This window comes from Chenopodium quinoa, unplaced genomic scaffold, assembly GCF_001683475.1.
Source record: "Chenopodium quinoa cultivar QQ74 unplaced genomic scaffold, ASM168347v1, whole genome shotgun sequence".
In the NCBI taxonomy this organism is placed as follows: domain Eukaryota; kingdom Viridiplantae; phylum Streptophyta; class Magnoliopsida; order Caryophyllales; family Amaranthaceae; genus Chenopodium; species Chenopodium quinoa.
The window spans coordinates 4648460-4671718 of NW_018744092.1; the positions used below are offsets into that span (position 1 = coordinate 4648460).

General features: G+C 34.4%; 1 protein-coding gene across 2 annotated transcripts; it reads right to left on the reverse strand.

Annotated features, from left to right (window-relative positions):
• Nucleotides 1-9: 9 nt before the first annotated feature.
• On the reverse strand, nt 10-20670 carry LOC110691973. Of its 2 annotated transcripts, XM_021868958.1 has the most exons (15): nt 20294-20670; nt 19873-19963; nt 18859-19106; nt 16486-16567; nt 16255-16358; nt 16040-16166; nt 15851-15945; nt 15176-15299; nt 10613-10693; nt 8130-8228; nt 7851-8036; nt 2713-2853; nt 2417-2464; nt 2039-2167; nt 10-515 (listed from the first exon to the last, which is right to left on the reverse strand). In XM_021868958.1, the coding sequence occupies exons 3-15, from the start codon at nt 18897-18899 to the stop codon at nt 348-350; spliced, it is 1425 nt and encodes a 474-aa protein (XP_021724650.1). In that variant the 5' UTR covers nt 18900-19106; nt 19873-19963; nt 20294-20670; the 3' UTR covers nt 10-347. The 2 variants fall into 2 exon arrangements, with proteins under 2 accessions (XP_021724650.1, XP_021724649.1); XM_021868957.1 differs by lacking the exon at nt 19873-19963.
• Between the last annotated feature and the right edge of the window lie 2589 nt (nt 20671-23259).

Consider the following 23259-nt stretch of genomic DNA (forward strand, 5'->3'; position numbering starts at 1 on the left):
TGAAGGGGCTATAACAAATGTACTTAATTTGGCAAGACATTTATTCCCAAAAATAATAATTTGAATTATCTGAAACTAACTAGACATCTAGACCAGGTTCATGACTTCTAGTTCGAATCAATGCACCACCATTGGATCAGATCAACGAAATTGGATAGTTTTGCTAATCCAATCCACAAGAATGATTAGTGAATAATACATAAATAATCTTTTCTAAACATAAAACTTCTAACTATCGTGTTAACTTTTTTGTTGTTAGACTCGTCATAGTACATAAATAATTCTGCAGTTAGAAAGATCATTTGTAGTACAATAGAACAAATTTCAATTCGTGTTAGCATGTACACTCATGAAAAGGAGTTACGATGATTAGCTCTCTTTAGGATGCAAAAGCGCAAAAGTTGACTCAAGGTCCCAAATTTTTCCGACTTCCCTAGAGGGACCTTTCTCTCATTGTCTTTGGGCGATCTGCCTACGTCTTGTGCTGTGCAGGTACTCGACACATTGGGGCTCATCTGCATAAAGGGAAAGCAATCTAAACACCTTAGCCACAAAATTCACTACGCTTATTTAAGTTGGGACATCATGACTTGCATTATTCACACACTATTTTGACAATAGTTGGTGAATACCACTTGGGAGGAGGTATTAGGTGGGAATAAAGATTTATTACCACTTGGGAGGAGGTAGTAGGTGGGAACAAATATTAATTTAGAAAAATGGACAATTTAGGGTAAACTAGCATTACCATAGGAATAAACCTTGATTTTCCTTACAAATTTACATACAAATTCATTCTCATTACCATCATTTACGAACACCTACCAAACATGCCGTAAATAGTTTAAGCTTGCAGAACAATAAAGCCTTAGTCCCAAAATGATGTGAGGTCAACTAACAAGAATCATCATAATAAACTGTCGGCAAAAAATAGGAACATAGAAAGAAAAGTGATAGATGAAAGTGGACGTAAAACTAGAAATAATAAAGTGAGCAAAAACAGAGAGCATGTAAAGTGAAACCTCAAAGCATGATTTACAAAATAAATTAGATGATTTTTTATAAAAGGGAGCTAAGGGGATATAAATAGAGAGGAAAAACAAGCGAGTAAAAACACATAATAAGTTCGAGAAAATCTTTATATAGGATAATAATTAGAGTTTGTAAAACACAGTGAGTTTAGGTAAAACTAAAAAGAAAAAAGTATATAAAAAGTTATTTTGCACTATCCAACGCCATATATTCCTTAGTCCCTTAAAGGCTAATATCACTCTCAATCACCCTCTCCAAGAATAATGAAGTCTTCCCCTACCCATCATGATCTTTTCACTATGCCACTCTTCAAGTTTCCTTACCGGAGCCTCACTCAATCTCAAGCACCTTAAATGATTGTCCCTCCATTATGTTCTCAATATACGTATTACTTTCTTCCTAATCATTTCATTCCTCATTTGATCCTTTCTGATATGGCTACACATCCAACGCAACATATGCATTTCCGCTACATTCATCTTATGAATGTGAATGGTAGATAGCCAACATTTCGTACCATATAATAATGCATGCCTTATTCCCATAGAGTAGAATTTTCCCTGTAATCTATGGGGTATGCAGGATAACATAAAACACCCATAGTACCCTTCCACTTCAATCAACTTGCTTTGATTCTAAGCAAATTCCTCATCTTTTAATAATAGATCATATACATAACAACTCTCCCATCTAAGGTGATTGCCCTTTAAGGAGCAAATGAGAATTCTATGTATGTTGGGGAAATGTTATACAATGTACTAACTTGCTCTGTGTAATGTTTGGCAATTATCCAACATCCCAAAATGGAAAATTCCATTTTCATTTAACAGGAGTAAAATATATATATATATATATATATATATATATATATATATATATATATATATATATATATATATATATATATATACATAAGAACAAAATTATTATACCATGGCTTTCAAGAGATCTACAGGAGACATAAGTAAATAATACTCGTAAGTCATGGTAAAAGTAGGACACAAACCTGATGGCTGTTACTTGGATCAGCATACTCTATGTAATCATAGCCTTCTAAAGATGAACATCTTCCTAAACTCTCCTTGTTAGAGCTAGCATGCGAGCAGCATTCTTCAAATGATCCACTTATTTTATCCTGAAAATGAGATCATTTCATTATAGGTAAATTTCTAGAGAAGATAAATATCATGTTGTCAAAGAAACATAAACCCAATGATAGATAGGTCAAGAGGAGACATCTCTGCCAGCAAAATGTAAGGAAAAATACTACAACATACATCATACATCATATATAGTACTTTCAGATACATCATACATAGTACTTTTAGATACATCATACATCATACATAGTACTTTTAGATACATCATACATAGTACAGTTTACCTGGAAATACCCATCAGCAGCACATATGTCTTCATTAGATATCATGTCCTGCATTTACCACCAGAAAAATGTCAATGGTGAAACCATTTCCCACAAAGAGAAGAATACTTTCAGATACATGTTTCTTCTTGCAGCCTAGGTGTTAATGTCATAGGCTCATAGCTCTTAATAAGTTTAGTTCATAGGTACAAGTTGAAAAGGACGTATATCATCTACAGACCCATTGTGTGCTAGGGAAAGCCCGAAAGCCACTTAATGAACAACATTTAAATAAATATTCAAGAAATTTTACATACACTTGTGCCCAAAACTGGTACGATTTCAGAGAGAAAATCTCCGACAGATTTAGCAGTTGAAAAGCTGGGCGGAGCAGAAGATGAGCTTGCAGCATCAGTACCCGCAATATGAAGATTAGATATTATCTCATACAGCAGCTTCTAAACATATAATAAAATACGCATATATTAGTCCTAAATTAAGAAAAATATGACCATGTTCTTTTCAAGATGCACTTGAAAAGATACACCTGTTGCGTAATTAGTACTCTATGCAGATATGTTTACAGTATACGAAAGAGGTGTCAGCTATAACAGGAAAAATTCTATTATACCACAATTAAGTCACAGACATGACATCTTCAAACTCAACATAAAGCACAAAAAAGTTCATAAATTAAACAGGGGTGTGGCAAAGATTTTCGGGGCCTGTGCGATTTTATAAATTGGGCCCTTTTCTATGATTAAAAATAAGAGATGAAGATATTAAAAAAATAATAAAATTTGCTTCAATGAACATAGTATGTAAAAATTCGGATTATTGTGCTAGTCAATTTTATTTTATTATTTTCAATTTTCATATATAAATTGATACATTACTTTTGATCACCAATTATTAACAAACAAAGAATAAAATTATAATTTTTATACTTCAAAAAAAAAATTAAAAAAATTATTAAAATACAAGGGTAACAAATTAATAGTACATATCAAGATAACACCAAAAACATTGCAAAGCAAGAGAATTAACAAGCAAGTGTTGAAAATTTAGGAATTGAGCTTTAAAAAAGGGGGGGGGGGGGGGGAAAGAACAAACAAAAAGGGTGAGATATTAAAGAAGCGAAAAAAATCGAAAAAGATTAGTGGGGGTATAGGCTGTCAATCCTAAGACTAGAACCTAGGACCAATTGCTTCAACCTAAAACTCTTTACCACTAGACCAAAGGCAATTTCTCATTAAAATTATTTACTTAATCTGTATATATCAAGTTTAATTCGGGGCCACAAATTTTTGGGGGCCCAAAGGCAATTTCTCATTAAACTTGTTTACTTAATCTGTATATATCAAGTTTATTTCGGGGGCCCAAATTTTTGGGGGCCCTGTGCGGTTGCGCCGGTCGCACCGCATCTCTGCTGCCCCTAGAATTAACTATCCCGGCTGTCAAAAAGAAAATGACGTTTAAGTTTCGGCATACACTGAAACAATACCAGCTTCCCTAAATTTACTTTAAACTTTTCAACAACCACCATTATAAATTTATAAGAGCCTACCCAACCAATCTCTTCTCATTTACTCAGATATACGAGCATATCATATAGGCATCAACGACGTGACATACGTAATCAAAACAAGGTTGTTCAGTAACTTGCGTTAAAGACCATAATCAAAACGGTACAAAACATCTTAGATTGATACAATGAAATTCATATATAATAGGAATATTACTCATACTATAATCATTCATAAGAGTTTAAAACCTCAACAATTATCCTCTTGTGCTAAGACACATATTAAGAACAACAATAGGAGAATAAAAAACTGTCATAATAGAGACAAAGTTAGTAAGAGGCATACAACCGCATGGGATATGAAGAGAGAGAAAGACAGTGAAGGGGCCACATAACATGGGTTTAGATGTCAATTATCGTGATTCGTGAAATTTCAATATACCAAAAGGCCACTTCCACATCACAATTGTTACCAGGATCGTGGCTTTTTTCTTCAGTCTTCACTCATGTACAAGAAAAGAAAAGTGGTGCTCAACATGAGCACTAAACATCAAGATTACAACCAACTTATAATACAGCAAGTCAGCGAGACACCTTTTTCAAAAAGAAGGAAAAGTGTACTTCCATGATACTCTCATAATCACCACTCTTTAAACCTTTACTTCTTTGTCTGTTCTCCTTTCTATTCATCCTTCTCATTTCCAATGTGTCTTGAATGATCTTTAAATACAACTTTTCCAGTAAAGGTGGGGAAAATATACGAGTATCATACTCTCATCTAGCTCCAACGAATACCTAAAAGTGTTATTGTTTCTAGCCAATAGCTTGGCAGCAATGACTTTGAGTAAAAACTTCCACAATTAAGCCATTTAGGATGTTACGGGTAAGTAAAGCAATTAGAGGAAATTCAATTAAAGATAATACTAATATTTACAACAACGATTTTGTAACACATGACTAGAATGGAAGAAGTGGGTCTTATATCCTAATTGTCTATCTCATTTAAAATACACATTTCCAACCTGCAGTTAACAAAGGATCTAGTGACAACAAAACCCAATTCAATGGGGCAGGGCTAGGGAGGTAGATTTGTAAAATTGAACAATAAAGAGGTATATAATGTTAAATATTCTATAATGTTTCCTAAAGGATTTATGTCTTCGTCAAATGCAATTACTAGATATATTAATGGATCGTTATTATGGAGATAATAAGTTCGTTCTTTTGAGTCGTCATCGTCTGTTGCTAGACGTGATAAATGATCTTTGGGCTAGTCAAATAGTCCAAAGCCTAATAGAATGGATCCTATGAGGTCACACATAAGGGTGATGGATTGAACAAAGAATGAGGCTCATCATTGGGCCTCAAGGATGGTGGCCAGCCATACGGGATTAAAGAGAGTATTTTGGGCTTGGTTTGGACTCTAATTATACATGTGATGTATAAATAGAGGCCTTGCCTAGGGTTTGATATAACACACTTAAGCAGTCAATTGAGAATTCACTAGCTAGCAACCAAACCCTAGCCTCATGCAATCTCTCTCCTCATCCCCTTCCTCACGTCAGCCGTATGGTCGCACAATGCAAGGTGGTGCACGGTGGTGGTGTGGTGTTCGTGGTCGGTTTTCTCCTCCCCTCTCAGTAAAAGGTGGCTCGAAGTGTTCGTGCCCGACTAACTAGCATTAGTGGAGGTTCAATCCTAGCCCATGGACCAAGTAGAGGACCAAGTAGAGGCTCTTATTCTCCTAATCGTTCGTGGTCGATCGCTTGTGGAATCACGCTTCAAAGGTATAATTATGTGTTGTGCATAGATCCTTTTTAGGTGCTTATGAATATGATTCATGCAATTCCGCTTAGAGTACCTATTTCCCTACAGTGGTATCAGTTAAGCCTCTTGCATTTACGCATATTGATCATAATTCTTTGATGTCCACAATTTGAATTCAATAAAGAGGGAGAATAATTTAATGGGTCAATTATAATTTAAATGTGATTTAACATATGAAATCGTTAAATGTGATTTAATTTGCTACCAAATTAACCCCCTAAGTGTTTGAAATTTTCGAATTCCCTAGCCCTAGATTCGAATTTTTCGAAACCCTAAACCCTAAATTTTGATTTTGAGTTTTGTGTTTTGATTAATTTCAATTGTTTTAAGCTTCATGAATTTAATCTAATTGATTTCATGTATAAATTATGAATTTTGCATAATCAATGTATTTAATTTAAGAGCTAAGGGGATTATTTTTCATGAAGAACCCTAGAAATTAAAATTAGATTGTGAATTTAATTTTAATTAGATGAATAAGCATAAAAGTTATGTTTTAATTCATCGTAGACCACATTAATTTTATTTAACAAAAGTTGTTAATTAAAATTGAAATTATAAAAAAAAATAAAAATAATAATAATAATAATAAGGCAATTTTGTATAAAACCACCTTTTTAAAACTTGTTTTTGTAAAAAAACCACCTTTTAAAAAAAATGTTGTGAAGACCACCTTGTTTAAAAATTTTGTTGCAAAATAACACCACTTGCCGGAAAGTTGCCGTTGACCATTAAATTCCGGCGTTGACTCAGTCATGTGCGAAGCACGTGACTTTTAATTACCCAATTTTTTATTTTTTTTTTCATTTATTCTTCGAAATTCTTTGAAGAATAAATGAAAAAAAAAAATAAAAAAAAAATTGGGTAATTATGTTATCAAATCGACACATATTGACTTAAGAAATTTGAATATTGCACACTTGTCTCAGACAAGTGTTTGAAAGATTTATGTCTTCGTCAAATGCAATTACTAGATATATTAATGAATCGTTATTATGGAGATAATAAGTTCGTTCTTTTGAGTCGTCATTGTCTGTTGCTAGACGTGATAAATGATCTTTGGCTAGTCAAATAGTCCAAAGCCCAATAGAATGGATCCTATGAGGTTACACATAAGGGTGATAGATTGAACAAAGAATGAGGCCCATCATTGGGCCTCGTGGATGGTGGCCAGCCATATGGGATTAAAAGAGAGAGTACTTTTGGCTTGGTTTGGACTCTAATTATACATGTGATGCCTTGCCTAGGGTTTGATATAACACACTTAAGCAGTCAATTGAGAATTGACTAGCTAGCAACCAAACCCTAGCCTCACGCAATCTCTCTCCTCATTCCTTTCCTTACGTCCGTACAGCCGCACGGTGCAAGGTGGTGCACAGTGGTGGTGTGGTGGTGTTCGTGGTCGGTTTCTTCCTTCCTTCTCCGTAAAAGGTGGCTCAAAGTGTTCGTGCCCGACTAACTAGCATTAGTGGAGGTTCAATCCTAGCCCGTGGACCAAGTTGAGGCTCTTATTCTCCTAGTCATTCGTGGTCGATCGCTTGTGGAATCACGCTTCAAAGGTATAATTATGTGTTGTGCATAGATCCTTTTTAGGTGCTTATAAATATGATTCATGCAATTCCGCTCAGAGTACCTATTCCCTACATTTCCATTTGTTAAAAGAGCTAAATCCGAGGCATTTAATGGTCAATATCAATTGCCATCTGTTAATTAAAAAAAATGAGAGGCATATAATGTTCAATATTCTATAGTTCATTAATATATCGACATACATGCATTCAGAGAAAAGAAAGTTCAGCGTATAAGTTGGTATATGTGTATGTTCATTATCTTGCCATAGTGGGAATAAAATCATTTGTTCACCAGTAGTCTTTTACCTCCACATTGGGGGGATTTTCAAATTCAAAACTTTGTGTGCCACATAATATTTCTATAAATCTTCGATTAAATATTAAAAGTTACCAAAAATAAACTGGTTGATTGCATGACCTGACTATAGATTAAAAAAAAATAAAAAATAAAAAAAAAAAACAAGGAAAAGAAAAACAAACAAAATTTTGTAATTATAATATACTAAGAAATTCAATGTTCAAAACATATTACCTCATCCATACCAGCATCAACTCTCAGATCCTTCAGACTATGATATTCCTGAATCTTATTGGACCAAACAGATGAAACTTGTGGAGGATGTAGGGCATTATAGAAGAATATGGAAACTGAGTCATAGTAGAACTGTGGCCGAGAAGAGTTATGATCACCATCAAATTTTATGATGTTTTTATCACCCTACATTGACACCAGTAACAAAAGGCAGTCATGAAGCAGCCACTTACAGTATAATGTATAGAAACTTCAACACAATTGCATATGTATATATACCGCATACAATTTAAAGATAACATCAGAGTGGTGTGGTTGAATAAATTTATCCCCATTAGCATGTCCAAATAAGACAGGAATGAATGTTTGGCTTGCAACCTGCAGGAATCATGATCATACCATTTATTGTAGAAGAGCAAAGTCACATACAAACTCAAAGAGTTATTCTTACAAATTTTGTTATATACGAAGCTTTATCTACAAAATCAAGAACATCGCTCATAAGAAAAGCCTTCAAAATGAACTTGAACATTGACTAGGGGAAACACTGTCCACAAAGTTATATTGATTTTTTTCTTACCAAGTGCAACACCAAATTGCAAAGTACTTCAGATTGTAAAGTACTTCAGATTGTAAACCATCTTCCACAATTGAATAAAATTCAAAATTTCGGACGCAAGATTTAAGCTATCAGGGGCTTGTAAAGTACTTCAGATTGTAGCAAATTTGTAAGCAAAAAAGACATACTTAAGTAAAGTTTTAAAGAGCTTTATATATATATTACAAACCTAGCCTAGTAGGAAAAAATTTCAACAAACAATTTTAGGGAGGGGAGGGAGGAAGTCCAAGAGTCTTATTTGCAATATGTTCATGTCCCCATCTATACCTAGAAACTAATTTCCAGAATTTCAAAACTGCGCTTACAAACCTTTAGATTTTGAGGTGTTCGGAAGTTTTAAGAATCGATACTCTCTAAATGTAGCTAAGTGGGGATTGGCCTGAAACCGTACTGCTTTAGTGGTGGCAAGTAGAAAATTGGGTCTCTTAGTTATCTCAGAAATTTGTAGGGAATCGATAATATTAAGCATTTCACGAAGGTTACATAGATGGAAGAAAATGTCCTTGGTGAGCATTTCTTTGGTGGGTAAAATGGGGCGTCCTCGTGTACTTCATTCTTTCTAGTATAATTTTACTAAGAGCAAGTTTTGATTACGTACTTCCCTTTTCAACCCCTCAATGAGATTCATATTAGAGGATGGAAATTTGTTCCATTTTTGAAAGGGTAGTTGGGTAGAATTGTAGGAGAACCTCCATTCTTTGTTTATTTCCACATCTAGTCTGCCTATCTTCTCCACTTGTTGCTCCAATTTTAAATTTAGCCATTCTTGTAGTGATGCGTGGGATTTGCACTTTTGAAGGCCAACCGACAAAGTTAGAGGAGCTCTCCTCTATGTGTGATCACTAAAATGGCAAAAATTAGGTTATGGAAAGGAGTTTTTTTTTGGGTTTTCTACATGTAAATTCTAGTTTTGCTCCTCGAGTAAGCTCCCTGAATATCTAGCCTTAAGCAAATTTCTTTAGGAAGGATAAGGTTCCTCTTGTGGACACTGCCTTTAGGAGTTATGTGAAGGGAAAACATGAATGATACGCTCCAAAAACAGACTAAGGATGGCTTTGCTTTGCTGAGTTAATTATGAACCTTGCTCACATGTTTTTCTTCATTGCAAGTCGGCATGTTATCTTTCAAGTCGGATGGGTGGGGATGGTCCATGGTCTAGTATTATATTAATTGTTTGGGCAAGTAAAACTTAAGGAAGTGCAAAGAAATAGATGTTATACAGTTGTATATGCATAACATGGTTTTAGATGAAATATTTTCAAAGTTAGTATAGGTATCATTGAGTTATGCAATTGTAACATTGATAATGAAGCTATAAATAGCTATAATGGTAAAGAAATACTTTTAAAGTTGCATCAGTACCATTAAGTTGTGAAATTATACCATTGATATACCATAAACGGTTATAATGGTGCTAAAATGGCTCCAATGGTACACTAAATTTTGAAAATTAAAGTAATGTAATGTGGTACCATAACTTATTTTCTCTCTTTCCACTTCCATTAAGTCAATCTTGGTCCTCCCTTTCTCTATATCTCTCTCTTCCTTTTTTCTTTTACACACATGGCAATTATTTTTATAAAATAAAAAATTGTTGTGCAAAGTTACCATAATGCCACTATTATGCATTGAACATTTAGCCATTTGAACAACCTTGTAAAACTTTGGAGATCCTATTCGAAAAACTTTAACAATGAGAGGGGTGAATATGATAGGTAGATGTATACACTATCTCTCACATTATTTCTACACTTGAGATGAATAATTAGTTGTTTTCTTGATTGCATCCGTGCCATGAAAGTTTTAAATTGATGAATTCAAAACCGATTCTTGCAATTCCAAAAAGATAAATTATCCTCAAGTTAAAAAAAATGAACCTAAAATATGCAATGATTGTAATTATCTTATCCTTATCAATCTTCCTATTTTAAATTAAGTTTATTTTCAATGGTAAACATGCAAGTGCACTCACGGACACATACAAGCACACATGCACGCTCACACAAACAAGCATGTGAAACACACACACACATGCACCCACCATGGTGAGAGATCTGATGAGAAGGAGGTTTATAAATGCAAAAGTGAGAAGGGACTGATTCAATATTTGTAAGCGTGTACAGTAAATTGATTTTTGTTGAACCTGCAAGGAATTGAGGTCCTTGATATCAAACTTTGCCCTCCTCTTAATCACCCGCCGCATGTACTGCACAGCCATCTTCACCTATTCAGAAATCAATGTCAGAATTTTGCCTATTATATCTACTCTTACCAGTTCATTATCACTTGCATATTCTGCTTAATACAAAGTCAAACTTAATATTACAATACAGTAATTTTGGAGCACATTCATTGATGCATTTATATCACAATTTTATAATGTTTGCTAAACAAGGAGAATACTATACAGTGTTTTGAGTTTGATGGTGTTCTTCCACATTACTTCATTTTCATTCATACACCTCGGACTCTCACAGCCCCTTTGCCATAAGAGCTTCATTCACTGCTTGGATGGGCCTAATGGCAAGACCTCCAACACGCTTCCGGCAATTCTTCCCACTTAACCAATGAAAACCCTAATCACAATCATTGTTACCCAGAGAAAGTCTCATTCAATTTTTGTCTCAATCAATTTTTGTCTAGCTTTAAAGCTACACTAGCCAGGACCCAGGAGAGTGAAAATAGAAAGCCTACATCAGTGACTCCTATATTATAAGAATCAATGAAGAGAAAAGTCTGAAATCAGCTTGATATGAATCATGTTAATTATCCATTGACTAACACTGAAACTTGGTCATGGAAATATGAAATAGAACCCACATTCTCCATTTGCAAAAAAAAAATAAAAATAAAGTACAAGCAAAATACCACATACTGCAATGAATCATTCCGCACCACCAATTCTCTAAACCTACAGCAGGCAGCAGCAGAAGAAACAACAGAGGCAGGGGAGTGCTCACAACCCACTACCACCAGCAACAACTTCGTAAAGCTGCAGGCTGCCCCTTTGGCTTATTGTGCTTTTGGGATAAAGACAAATAGTGGCAAACGCAGTAATTAAGGCTTATGCCACATCATGTAATGAGCTAGAGTAATACGAATAAGAAAGAAGTTTAGGAGAGAGAATTTCAGAAAAATTGTAATTGGGAAACTTGGAGAAGTAATGACCTAAAGCCATTGTTTATAACCTTTTTTTTATTATTATCTATCAAAAATCTTGTCTTTCCCACAACTATTGTTCAATCTCTGTTCTTCTAGTTCAACTGTGCGTAGTCTGTTGCACATACCAGGCACCACTACAAGAGCACAGTATCAAATGTAAAATAAGAAAATCCCACTTCATGACTGTATTAATAATTGAAATCAGCATCCACTGTCTACAATACTCATTCAACTCCTTACTCTCATTCTCATGTCCCAATAAAAAGACAGAGGGTTTTCCCTCTCGCCCCCATTGTACCTGGCAACTAAAGTGCAAAAAATGGGTGAAAAAGGCTGTTGTGGTGGGATTGTGTTAGTCTTGGGGTAACCCGATACATATTGGACAAATTAAACTGAAAGATTAAAACACCCATAACACCCTTCAGTCAATGTCAGATCACCAACTTCAAAAACCACTACAATTTTAAACAAAAGCATCAGCTACCTTTTTCGTCTAGCCTCTAATGAGGCCAAAAAATCAACAAATATTCACCTCATGACCTTTAAAGGGCGGCTTCAGAAGAATACAATTAGATGTAAAATCAAGGGGTACTACTTTCCAAGTTCTGTCCTAATATCATTCAGAGATGCAGCTTGTAAGTGGTATTTTTAAAATGCCTCAGCGATGGTAATTCCCCTCCCTCCACCCCTGCCTCTCAAAAATTTTACAAGTAGTTAGTAGAAAAAAAACCAACGAAATGAAATAATGAAGACACAAGAATATGAAGAGACCCAAACACTTTCATCCTAGAGCCCTACTATTCTCAACAACAAATTCCAAAACCCCTTACCTTTACTATAAGGATTTTCGATCACCTAGCTTACCGCCAATTTATCCTCTTCACTCCTAGAACAACCTTTCTTAAGGTTAACATGCTTTTGTGACACACTGATACCTAGTTTCAAGAGATGTCATAATTGCTTTGCTACCCTCTGACCTCTCTTAGTTTACATATCTACAACCATTGTGGTCAACTGGTCATGATGGGGTCAAGTATAATTTTTGGAGCTTACTAGTATGAGATCCCAATCTTCACCAGAAAATGCTAGGCTAACAGAAATATAATTGGTTTAAATGATTAAATCTATCAAATAGCTGATGTTCCTCCAACCAAAAACATCCTTTTATCCTAGCAAATCATAACATTATATAGCTACAACTAGTAGAATTCTTACTCATTAAGATTTTCCAAAATAAATAATGAAGCGCATTATTGAATCTCACCAAAGCCTGTGAAGGAGATAAAGAAAAAAGAAAAGAAAAGACATCCCCTATGATTGAACTCAAAGGTCGGAAATACAGAAGTGGCAGAATTAGGAATAGGAGAATTGGGAGGATACCAATAACACTTCAGGTATAATAATGATGTCACCCAATTATATCCCATCTCCAAGATAAAAATTCGCTATAATTGACAATGACTTTCCTATGTTAGAGATACTTTCCCAGTCTAGGAGTGATTATTACCTTAATATTCATCACTGTTTCCTTTTGAAAAAAATGTAGACTACAAACCTGAATTTTAAGCAATGAAGGAGTAGTGGGGTGAATGAGATGTTGAGGGTGGGCTGGAGGGAAATTAATATCGTAAAGAAGTAGAAGTTCTTCAAAGGGAAGTTGATAGTTGTGGGAAAAAGAGGTTTTCAGAGATGTCAGGTGACATGCTTTTTTGAAGGAAATTGAAAGTTCATTAGAAACTTTGTGATGAAGAAGAAGAGTTAGCAGTTAGCAACAGACTGTGGATCTTAGGAATGAGGAAGCGTAAAGGGAGAAGCAGAGTCAAGTTATAAATGATGAAGATTAAGGCAACAAGAGAGAGGGAACTTCCCCAGGACTTTTCCTTGAAGGTGTGAAATGGGAGGAAGCGTCGAAATTTATTGAAGAGATACAGAGTATTTGGAGAGGTTTTAAGTGATGTTGATGCTATTTGTAAGATGTTCACATAAGAATGGATTATAACCATATCCTTCTCCACAAGGTAGGCGGATTTGCGGTTAGAGAGAGATCAGGCAACATCATTAATGGGTTTAAAGCAGCTATTTGCCATGATTGTTGCCTTATTGGGATGTGGTCAAGGATGATTTTGCTAGGAGCTTTTCTTACTAGGATTACTTAGAAGAGTATGAAATCCAACTTACTAATTTCTACAAAGGATTGATCATCTAAGACACATTATCATCTCAGCAATTTTCTCACTAGTGCATGCAAGATTGTCACGAATGTGTTGGCAAATCATAACACAATATCGTTGTCACATTTTTCCGTAGAGCAAAGGAAGATTTTGGAGGTGACCTTGGCAGCCAATGAAAATATGCAGAAGGCACACCATGAAGTAGTTTCGGTAATTACTTTATGATAGATTTTAAGAAGGCTTGTAATGAAGTGACGTTCTTGATGGCATTCCTTAAGCATGGGGTTTACTCCTTGATTAGAGAATGTATTTCTGATTTTTTTGGTAGTGGTGAATAGTGCTCCCAAAGAATGAATCTCTTACCCCTGAGAGCACCCTACAACACCTTTTCTTTCACTTTTTAATAGTTGACATAATTGAGGGAATCCTATGAGAGCGTTAGGGGTGTGATTAAGGTGGAGAGGGAGGAGATTTTATTTACCTCATTTTTACTAACCTTATTTGAACATATCTAAACTTAATAGAACTAGATATAAATTGAACTTGGTAGGCTAATCAACCTTTATATGAACTTATTGTCCTAAAATAGATGGAAATAAAAGTTTGTAGCATCTGAGTTTGAAAATATAAAAGTTCGTACCATGGTATCAAGATTCAAATAGGCCATCCAGGTGTGAATAATCACTAGGATCTGATTATTTCCAGAAAACTAGAAGGTGGAAGAAGCTTATGAGAGTCTAGTTTAAACAAGACTATTATTTTCCCTTATTCTAAATTCCGGAAATTGTTGCAAGTAAAATTAACATGTTTGAGATTAAGTGTGTCGTCAGGTTTGGGATTCAGGAGATTGGTGTCTACGAATATTGCTCTAGCATTTTTCTGGCACACTGGTATCAAGAGCAAATATGGGTTTTGTTGAAATGGGAGGAATGATCAGAGTAATGCTAGAGTGATACAAAGTACTCACTCTACTCCTTAAAGTTTGCTCCACTTTCCTTTTTGGGCTTTCCCCTTAAGTTAGCTCCATTTCATAAATGGCTATTGGGAGCACAACTTTACTCTCACAAACAATTTTTTTAGTCCCACTAATTTCCCCTCTCATAACTACAATCAAGTGATCAACCAAAACTTAATTAAGTGAACATGTCTTTCGGGAAAAAATAAAGGGACGGAGGGAGTACATTATTGTTTGTGGTGACTTTATCATCCCAATGGTAGGTTCGGCAACAACTTGCAAACAAAAGCTTGGGTGAGCAAAGACTAAATAATGCCTAACAAGAAAACTTCAAAAATAGCGCATGAAATCAAGTAGTAAAACTTGGCGATCCTACAAATCTACAACTACACCATAATTGCTAGGAAATAATACATACAGTGAATTTTGGGAGCCGAATCTTGTATACATCAACAAGTTCCTTCATAAGATCAAATAAATTAGAGAAAACGCTATCTAAAACCATCCCAGAGATTGAAGGGTCCTCTGATCCATAAAGAAGGCTGCATAAGAAACAGAACAACAACGCTAAGTTATTCAACAGCATTAAAATCTCAAAATCGTCCTCTGATTCAAACTATTTCGTCCACAAGTCATAAACCAAGTATTCATGATACTCGAAATGCTCAAACAAGTTTCATGTTTGTAATTTGATCTAAAGGTACTCACTAACGGAATATCAAGCCCCAAGTTTACTTTACTAATATATACACCATGACAAAATCCATGTAACTATTCTCCGACTAAAGAACAAACTAATCATTCAAAGGGTAAGAAATTTAAAATGAAATTGATCATTTCATCACCACCTCCAACAAAGCTTGAAAGAACATCGACAATAATGGGTCTACCAATTTTGACAAACCTATTGGAAATTATAATGAAAGTCGTATCAGCAAATATAGGATGAAGACTATTAAGAAAAACCTCAAAAGTTGAACATACTAAACAAGCAAACAACCTGTATAAAATTACACTGCAACAGAGAAAGATACAATTTATTGGATGATTGCTATTTGGAGAAGAAAAGAAAAGGAGGCCAGGTGCTTTGTACCTTGTAATGGCACCCATAGATCGTCCCCAAAGACCTATTTGCGACACGCGCTTGGTACTTCTTAAATAAGAGACGACAACTCTGAGATCGTCTTTCTGTCACAAAAAAAGAGAGCGAATGAACTTGATGGTCATGCAACCATGCATTTATAGTTACTGATAATGACAGTTATCTAGAACATAAACGAACCTCATGCCATCCCAGGCTAACATAATTACCATCAGATAAGCCTGATCCAGAGAAGTCCAGGGTGAAGACTGTGATATTTGCTGGAAGAAGTATTACAGCAGCCTCATTTGCATCTGCCCGACATCCACTGTAGTAGTAACACAAATGGGTTTTTGAAATTTCATGTATAATATTAATATATCAAAAAAACAAATAGATCAAAATTCTTGACAGACCTGTTTCCATGACAGTATACAACACACGGAAGAGGAGAATCTTCTGGGAGAAGAGATGGGACATAATGACTACACTTCAAGGTCTGGCCTCTTCCATTTTGAAGCTGCAAATTCTCATGGGGGAAGCATTGTACCAAGTTTATATGACAAAATGATGCAGCATGAACACATGACTTATGCTAGAGATAAAAAAAATACATTGAAAATCTATGAGACAATTCCCATACTTGCCTCTAAATCTTCCCTTTTGTACGCTCTGCCAGCAAGTGTAAAATCCTTCTCCCATAAGTACTGATCTGGATCATACACGGCCCTATACAATCAAAGATACACCAAAGTAATACAGAACATGTAAGAGAGCCATAGTAGTAACAGCAATAACACAATAACAATAATATGATAACCACAAAAATAAAAACAACAATACTAATTTTAAAATAAAAATTCATATTTTCAATAACGGGTAAAAAAAGGAGGTGGGAAGCAGTATGGAATACAAATAAACCTATCAAAATAAAATAAAAAATAAAAAATAAAAAATCAAAGCAATGATCTCTCTCTACATAAGAGAAAGACGGGGATGAAGAATTCCGCATATCAGGGGGGGTGTGGGCGCGTGGCTACAGAGGAAAATTAGAGGGGGCAGAAGCCATAGAACAGTATTGTCCCTCTTACTCAAGTACATGCTCAAAGGTATGTGGTTGAGGTCAAGACAGTGAATTAGATGATGTGTGGAGTGAGCATAAAGAAGACCAGATAATTATTAGATGAGCTGTAACAGATGTAGGATGTACCCCTTCCTTTCTGTGAGGAACCCATGAACCTATTAAACATTGGTTCTCATAATTTGGGTTTACCTATTGGAGGCAGGTTCGAATCCTATTGGAAACCGGTTATCACGAGGATTTCCAACAGACGTGAGGGTCTACTTTTCTCAGGGTGGGATAACAATGCTGATTTAATCATGTCTGTCTAGAAATTCTCCCTATTATCTTTCTCTTTTCAAAATTTCAGTAGTAATTAGTAAATACAAGTAATTATAAGAGGATGATGAGGAACTTTTAATGGTCTGGGTGCTGAATGATGTGAGGAGAGATTATTTCATGAGTAGGGATTTAGTGTGTCATCTGAAGGTCAAGGGAGTTTTAGGATTCGGAAACATGTCATCTTTGTTTTGTAGTCAATATAGTTAACTACTTTTTTTTTCTGACTGCGGGGAATCGATCTCAAGTCGAATTCTACGGCAAGCTAGGGAAAGGCATAAAAAGAGAACTTACTTATCAAGAAAAAATAAAAAATAGATATACATTCTTTATTCCCAAATTAGAAAAAATTAAAAAAAATAAAAAAAAAAAAAGTAGTAGAAAAAGGTAGCACACAGAGCATTCAAGCCCCCAACAATAATGAAAAACTCAACAAAAACAACAAAGATGCAATGATTTGTTCATTCCTCGAAATATAGCTCAGCCCCATCTATCTGGAGTTCTAGACCTTCCAGTTCAAATCAACAGGTCATTATTATAACTCTGGCTTCATAGTTGGGTTGATTTCTACAAGGCTAAAGATGAGCTTATGACACATAAAGAAAATTGAAGCCTTTGCTACAGTGTCAAAGTTGGTTCTTTTGGGCAATAGATGGTGTTACTAAAGTACCATTTTGAGGATAAAGTATTTCCCACCGTGAAATTGGGTTATGATTTTGAAGAAACCTTGCTAGGTACAGTGTAAAAGATTGTTCTTTTAGCCACATGTTGAAGTACCTAGAGCGAGCATTTGAGGGCAAAGTATCGTCCCATCATGAACGAGTGATGTAATTTTGAAATATTCAGTTGTAAGAGAACTTCATATAGTATTGCGCGTGAAAGAGTGAAGAGGAATACACTCATTAAGTGCATTGAAATGTGAGTAGAATGTCTTTCTAGACCTTATTTTTAATTATAAAGACAAAAGTTGTACATATGAACAGCAGAAACAGAACACACAATACCAGAGGACAAGTTGTCCTCATAGCAGCAGAATCAAATCATAACTTGGTCCAGTTTCTTTTAATTCCCCCAGAGTAACTTCTAAAACACCATTTTCCTTCAACTTTTGGATTATAATATATTAAATTAGAATGGCCCAGCAAATGGCACTTGTTTTGTATTTTTGGTGAAGTAGGAAAATGTTCTAGCTGATTGGGCTAAGATATAATCAGAATCAACCTTTATATTACAGGAGTAACCGGTGTATTATAAGGCTCAAGGTGCTCCAAGATGACAGGGATTTCCGAGTGCCTTATGCACCTCATTGAAGTGAACCGCACTTGATATTAAATGAAAATTATGAAAAAAAAAAAAAAAAAAAAAGTTGAGCGCCTCAGTGCTTCTTTTGATACGTCCATTTAGAGGCAATCTTGATGTCAAGGAAATACATTCAGTTTTCTTATTTTCAAACGGTTAGCTTAAAGAAAAAAAATGCCAATAAAATAAGCCAAGATGCAGCTTGCACATAACAGAAACATATGCACAAATTAGTGTTAAACAAAGCAACAACAAAAATGCTTGTCAATGATAGCATGCTGACAAGAACATAAGCTAGACACAGGAGAAATGGACTTGGTACCTGGGAGGTCGAACCACAAAATTGATGAATTGTTCAATCATATTTGTGACAACGATGAGACATATATACTATGGGTGAGAACCATGATAAATTCTCTTAAGTGCTTCTGTAAGATCAACTGGCATGTAAAACAGTGCAAACTTCCAGAAACAGCAGGCTGATCGGTGCTCCCAGCAATACGATAGAACTTGGGCAGAGAAAATAGCTATCTCTTAAATCATCAACATCAAGCTGAGAAGAAAAAATCCCTGAATTTGACAAATATATCCATTAACAAAAGAAGCTTTAAATCCACAATCCCAAATTCTCAATTTCTTACTTGAGTTTTATTTTCTTTTCTAGGAAACAAATATGAGAATTTTTATCCTTCCGCTTGGAGGGAACAGCGAAGATAATAATTAGTTAATAGCATAGGTGCTAAGAGCCTTAGACTACTAACCTATGTGTGAGGGGGGTTTTTTTTTTTTGACAAAAATATATAATACAATCAACAGCTAAAATTTGAACACAAAAAGGACACAAATACACCACAAAATTGCCATAATAGAATTTCGCAACAACTTCTCTTCATCCATACCAAATCCTGCAAAACTAATTTTTAACCAACCCACCGTCAACAAGGGGCAAAACCATGCCTCTTAATAAATGGCAAACAATATCTACAAAAGGTAACCTTGGCATTCATAATGCAGGAAGACATGTGGATAAACCTTACTAGCCCCTAGGCCCAACCAAGATGGTTTAAGTGAAAGAACTAGTATTAATCCTACCAATGCTAACGCCCAAACAAAAGCTCTAACTTTACAAGAATTTCAGCCTTCCGAATCAAATTTGCCGCCTGAAAACTAGAAATTGACAGGGTTGGATCAAGCAATTTGGTAAATCCGGTACGCTACTATAATATAACTCCAACCCCACAAACCCATTGTTGCAACAAACAATTCACAACTTCTACTATACAGAAAATCAACATAATAACATGTCAAATTGCAATAAAAAGATACAAAATCATACTCTATTTAAATTTGCTCGAATTCGCTATTATTAGGCACGAATTTGCTCGTTTATGCTCTAAATTAGGGTTCAAATTACACCTTCGAATTCGCTGCATAAATTTACATACATTAACCAACAAAATCAATACATTAGCCAACGAAATCGCTACATAAATTCGCTGCATAAATTTACTGCATAAATCAATACATTAACCAACGAAATCGCTGCATATATTCGCAAATCAATACATTAACCAAATCAATACATTAACAAATCCAATACATTAACCAAACCAATACATTAACCAACAAAATCAATACATTAACCAACGAAATCGCTGCATAAATTTACATACATTAACCAACGAAATTAGGGTTCGAACACCTTTGAATTCGCTGCACAAGGTTAGGGTATATACCACAAGTTTAGGGTTCGTTACCTGTGCGTTTATGCTCGAAAATTTGCTCGAATTTTCTGCTGGGAACGAATGAAGGAGGTAGCTAGAAAGAGGTTTTACACCTTTGAATTTGCTCGAAAATTCTTCTTATGCTGGGAACGAATGTAGACCTCACGCTTATGCTGCTGCTGGGAACGAATGAAGGAGGCAGCTTACCTTCGAATCGTTGCTCGAAAATTCTTCTTATGCTGCTGCTGGGAATGAATGAAGGAGGTAGCTTAATTACCTTCGAATTTTTGCTCGAATTCGTGCCTTATGCTGCTGCTGGGAACGAAGGAAGGAGGTGGTTAGAAAGGTTTTGGGAACGAAGGAAGGAGGTAGTTAGAAAGGTTTTTTATTTTGTATTCAGTTTTGGAATACAAATGGTCGTTGTAGCAATAACTAATTGCGTCGTTTATTCCTAAAAGAGCGACGCAAATGACAATGTTATTAAAAGAGAGACGCAAATGACATTATTATTTGCGTCGTTCTTTTAGTAATAAGTGACGCAAATAACCTATGTCAGTGTTTTGCGTCGCACTTTTAATAAATAAGCGACGCAAACAACCTATGTCAATGTTTTGCGTCGCACTTTTAATAAATAAGCGACGCAAATATTTTAAACTAAACTTAAATTATATCATTTGCTTAGTTTGTTTCTACAAGCGAAGCAAATGAGGCGACGCAAATGAGCATTTCTCTACTAGTGAACCTAGGTGTTTGCCAAAATAACCAGCAAATTCACTTCCTCGGGGCCAACCTCATCTTCGGCTAGAGGGTGGCCGAGTCTTCACAATATGTTTTCAGCTCGGCTTCACATAAAAAAAAGAGGCAGCATATAGACACGTGTTGCTAAAGTATCCAGCGAGTCTTCTCATTAGAAGCCTAAATCGCTTTCGGATATAGGATGACTACACTTTCACAACAGTATGTCTTCGACACATACAACAACACATATAACATGCACACTCGAACAAAAGTATATTTGCCGAAATGGATTCACAAAAGGAGGAAACAGATAAACTTATGTTTGTTTAGTTGACGCATTTGCCGTAAATAAATATAAAAGCAAGGGTATAACCATCTAGACACTGCTCTACTATTCTTAAAGATGGAGTTATTATGGAGAAAAGCATTGCAAACATCCTTCTTACCATATTGGTACTTTCGGCTTAGACCTACAAAAGCTAATATCTTCTTCTGGAAGATGTAATGGTAGCAGAGTAGCCAAGTGTTCAGAATGTATAATTCTCAGCCTCGTCTTCTTCTGCTCACTTTGTCGAAAAGCTTCAGCGGTTGCAGATCTTCGGTCGATAATTCATCAAGACAAAACATTACTTTTAACATTTTTAGGTTTAATTTTTTTCCATAATATAAATCAATATTTATATGTTACATTATCAATTCCTTTGTATATAAAGAAATTTGTACTTTTTTTTGTTTTTTTTTTGTTTTTTTTAAAAAGATGAAATTTATCATAGGACACTCACATTAGTATATTTTTTTTGTTGTTTTTGCTAAAACAAATTAATATAACCTTCTTTGTTTTTGTAGTTCTCCGTTAGTATGTATTTCTTAAAACATTGTTATGCTTTGACTTATTCCAATCTTTTTAATATCTTTGTTGGAATCTTAAAAAGGAGAAATAATATGTGTTTTAAAAAGTTTTTTATAAGTGTTCTGTCCTTTGTTTACTAATAAATTTATTTTATATTAATAATTTCATTATATCTTTTTAAGAAATTAGATATTTTACATAAATTTTATCAGAATATTAGTTTATAGAGATAAGTTTCATATTTGAGCTTAATATTTTCAGAACTGAATTACTTGAGTTTTATGTTTTTTACGATATGCACATGATTAAATCAAATTTTTCTTATATTAACATATTTATCTAATGTTAACAATTTCTGCTTTAGTTTTAATTTTTTGGTTTCTAAACATCTCTTAAAGGTAAGCTGAATATTGCTATTGAAAATTTAACACATTATTAAAAATTTCCTAATTATAACCATTAATATATGATTATTTATAGACTATATAACTATACCTTTACATTAATAAATGTTATTATTTTAATTTTCTTAGAAATTTATACATGTATATTAAGTGTAGCTTTTAGTTTACCTTAGAAATTTATGGTTGACGATTTAGATGTAAAAATTAAAGAAATTTTAGATAAGAATAAATTGTTCATAACTTCGAAATTGTAGTGTTAAAGAATTGTTTTAGCTTCTACAGTTTTTTTATGCCCCCTTCTTTATTATGGAGTTTATACTTTTCTTTCATCTTTAGTATAAGTTTAAAGTTATAATCTGAATTATCGTTAAAATAAGTTACAATGAAAAAAATACCTGACTATTGGTTGTTATTGATTTTGACTATTATAGTTAGTCAAGTGTTGTTTTCAATTAAAATTTAATATATTTATTTAATTCAAATGTATTGATGAATATTAATGTAGAATTCAACTTGTTTAGTCTAAATAAGTTGAGAAATATTATGAAACTTTAATTCCATTCATATTTAATTTTTAATTAGGTCAAACATGTGTACACATAGTTAAAACACTTTGACAATATAATACTTGGTTATTGTTAGTGTGATTTGATTGTATATAAATACAGATTCTACTTAACCATAACATATTAATCATAATTTCTAAATTGTAAAGATGTATAGTAATCTGCCATGTCATATTGTTATTTTTGGAGATGCATGTAGACATATGTTGGTAGGTTATTTAATTTATGTTTTAAATATTATGTATGTTTTTTTTTTCTGTTTGTAAATAACTTTGTGAATATTGTAGGTACTTCCAGAAGAATGGACTTGCTTGTTGGCTGAAGTTTGCAGTCCTTTGGAAGTTCTTCGTGGCCCTAATAGTCGTATATGGCCTATGCAGCTATTGAAGATTAGTAAAGATACGAAAAGTATTATGTGTTTTGATATTGGGTGGGAAAGTT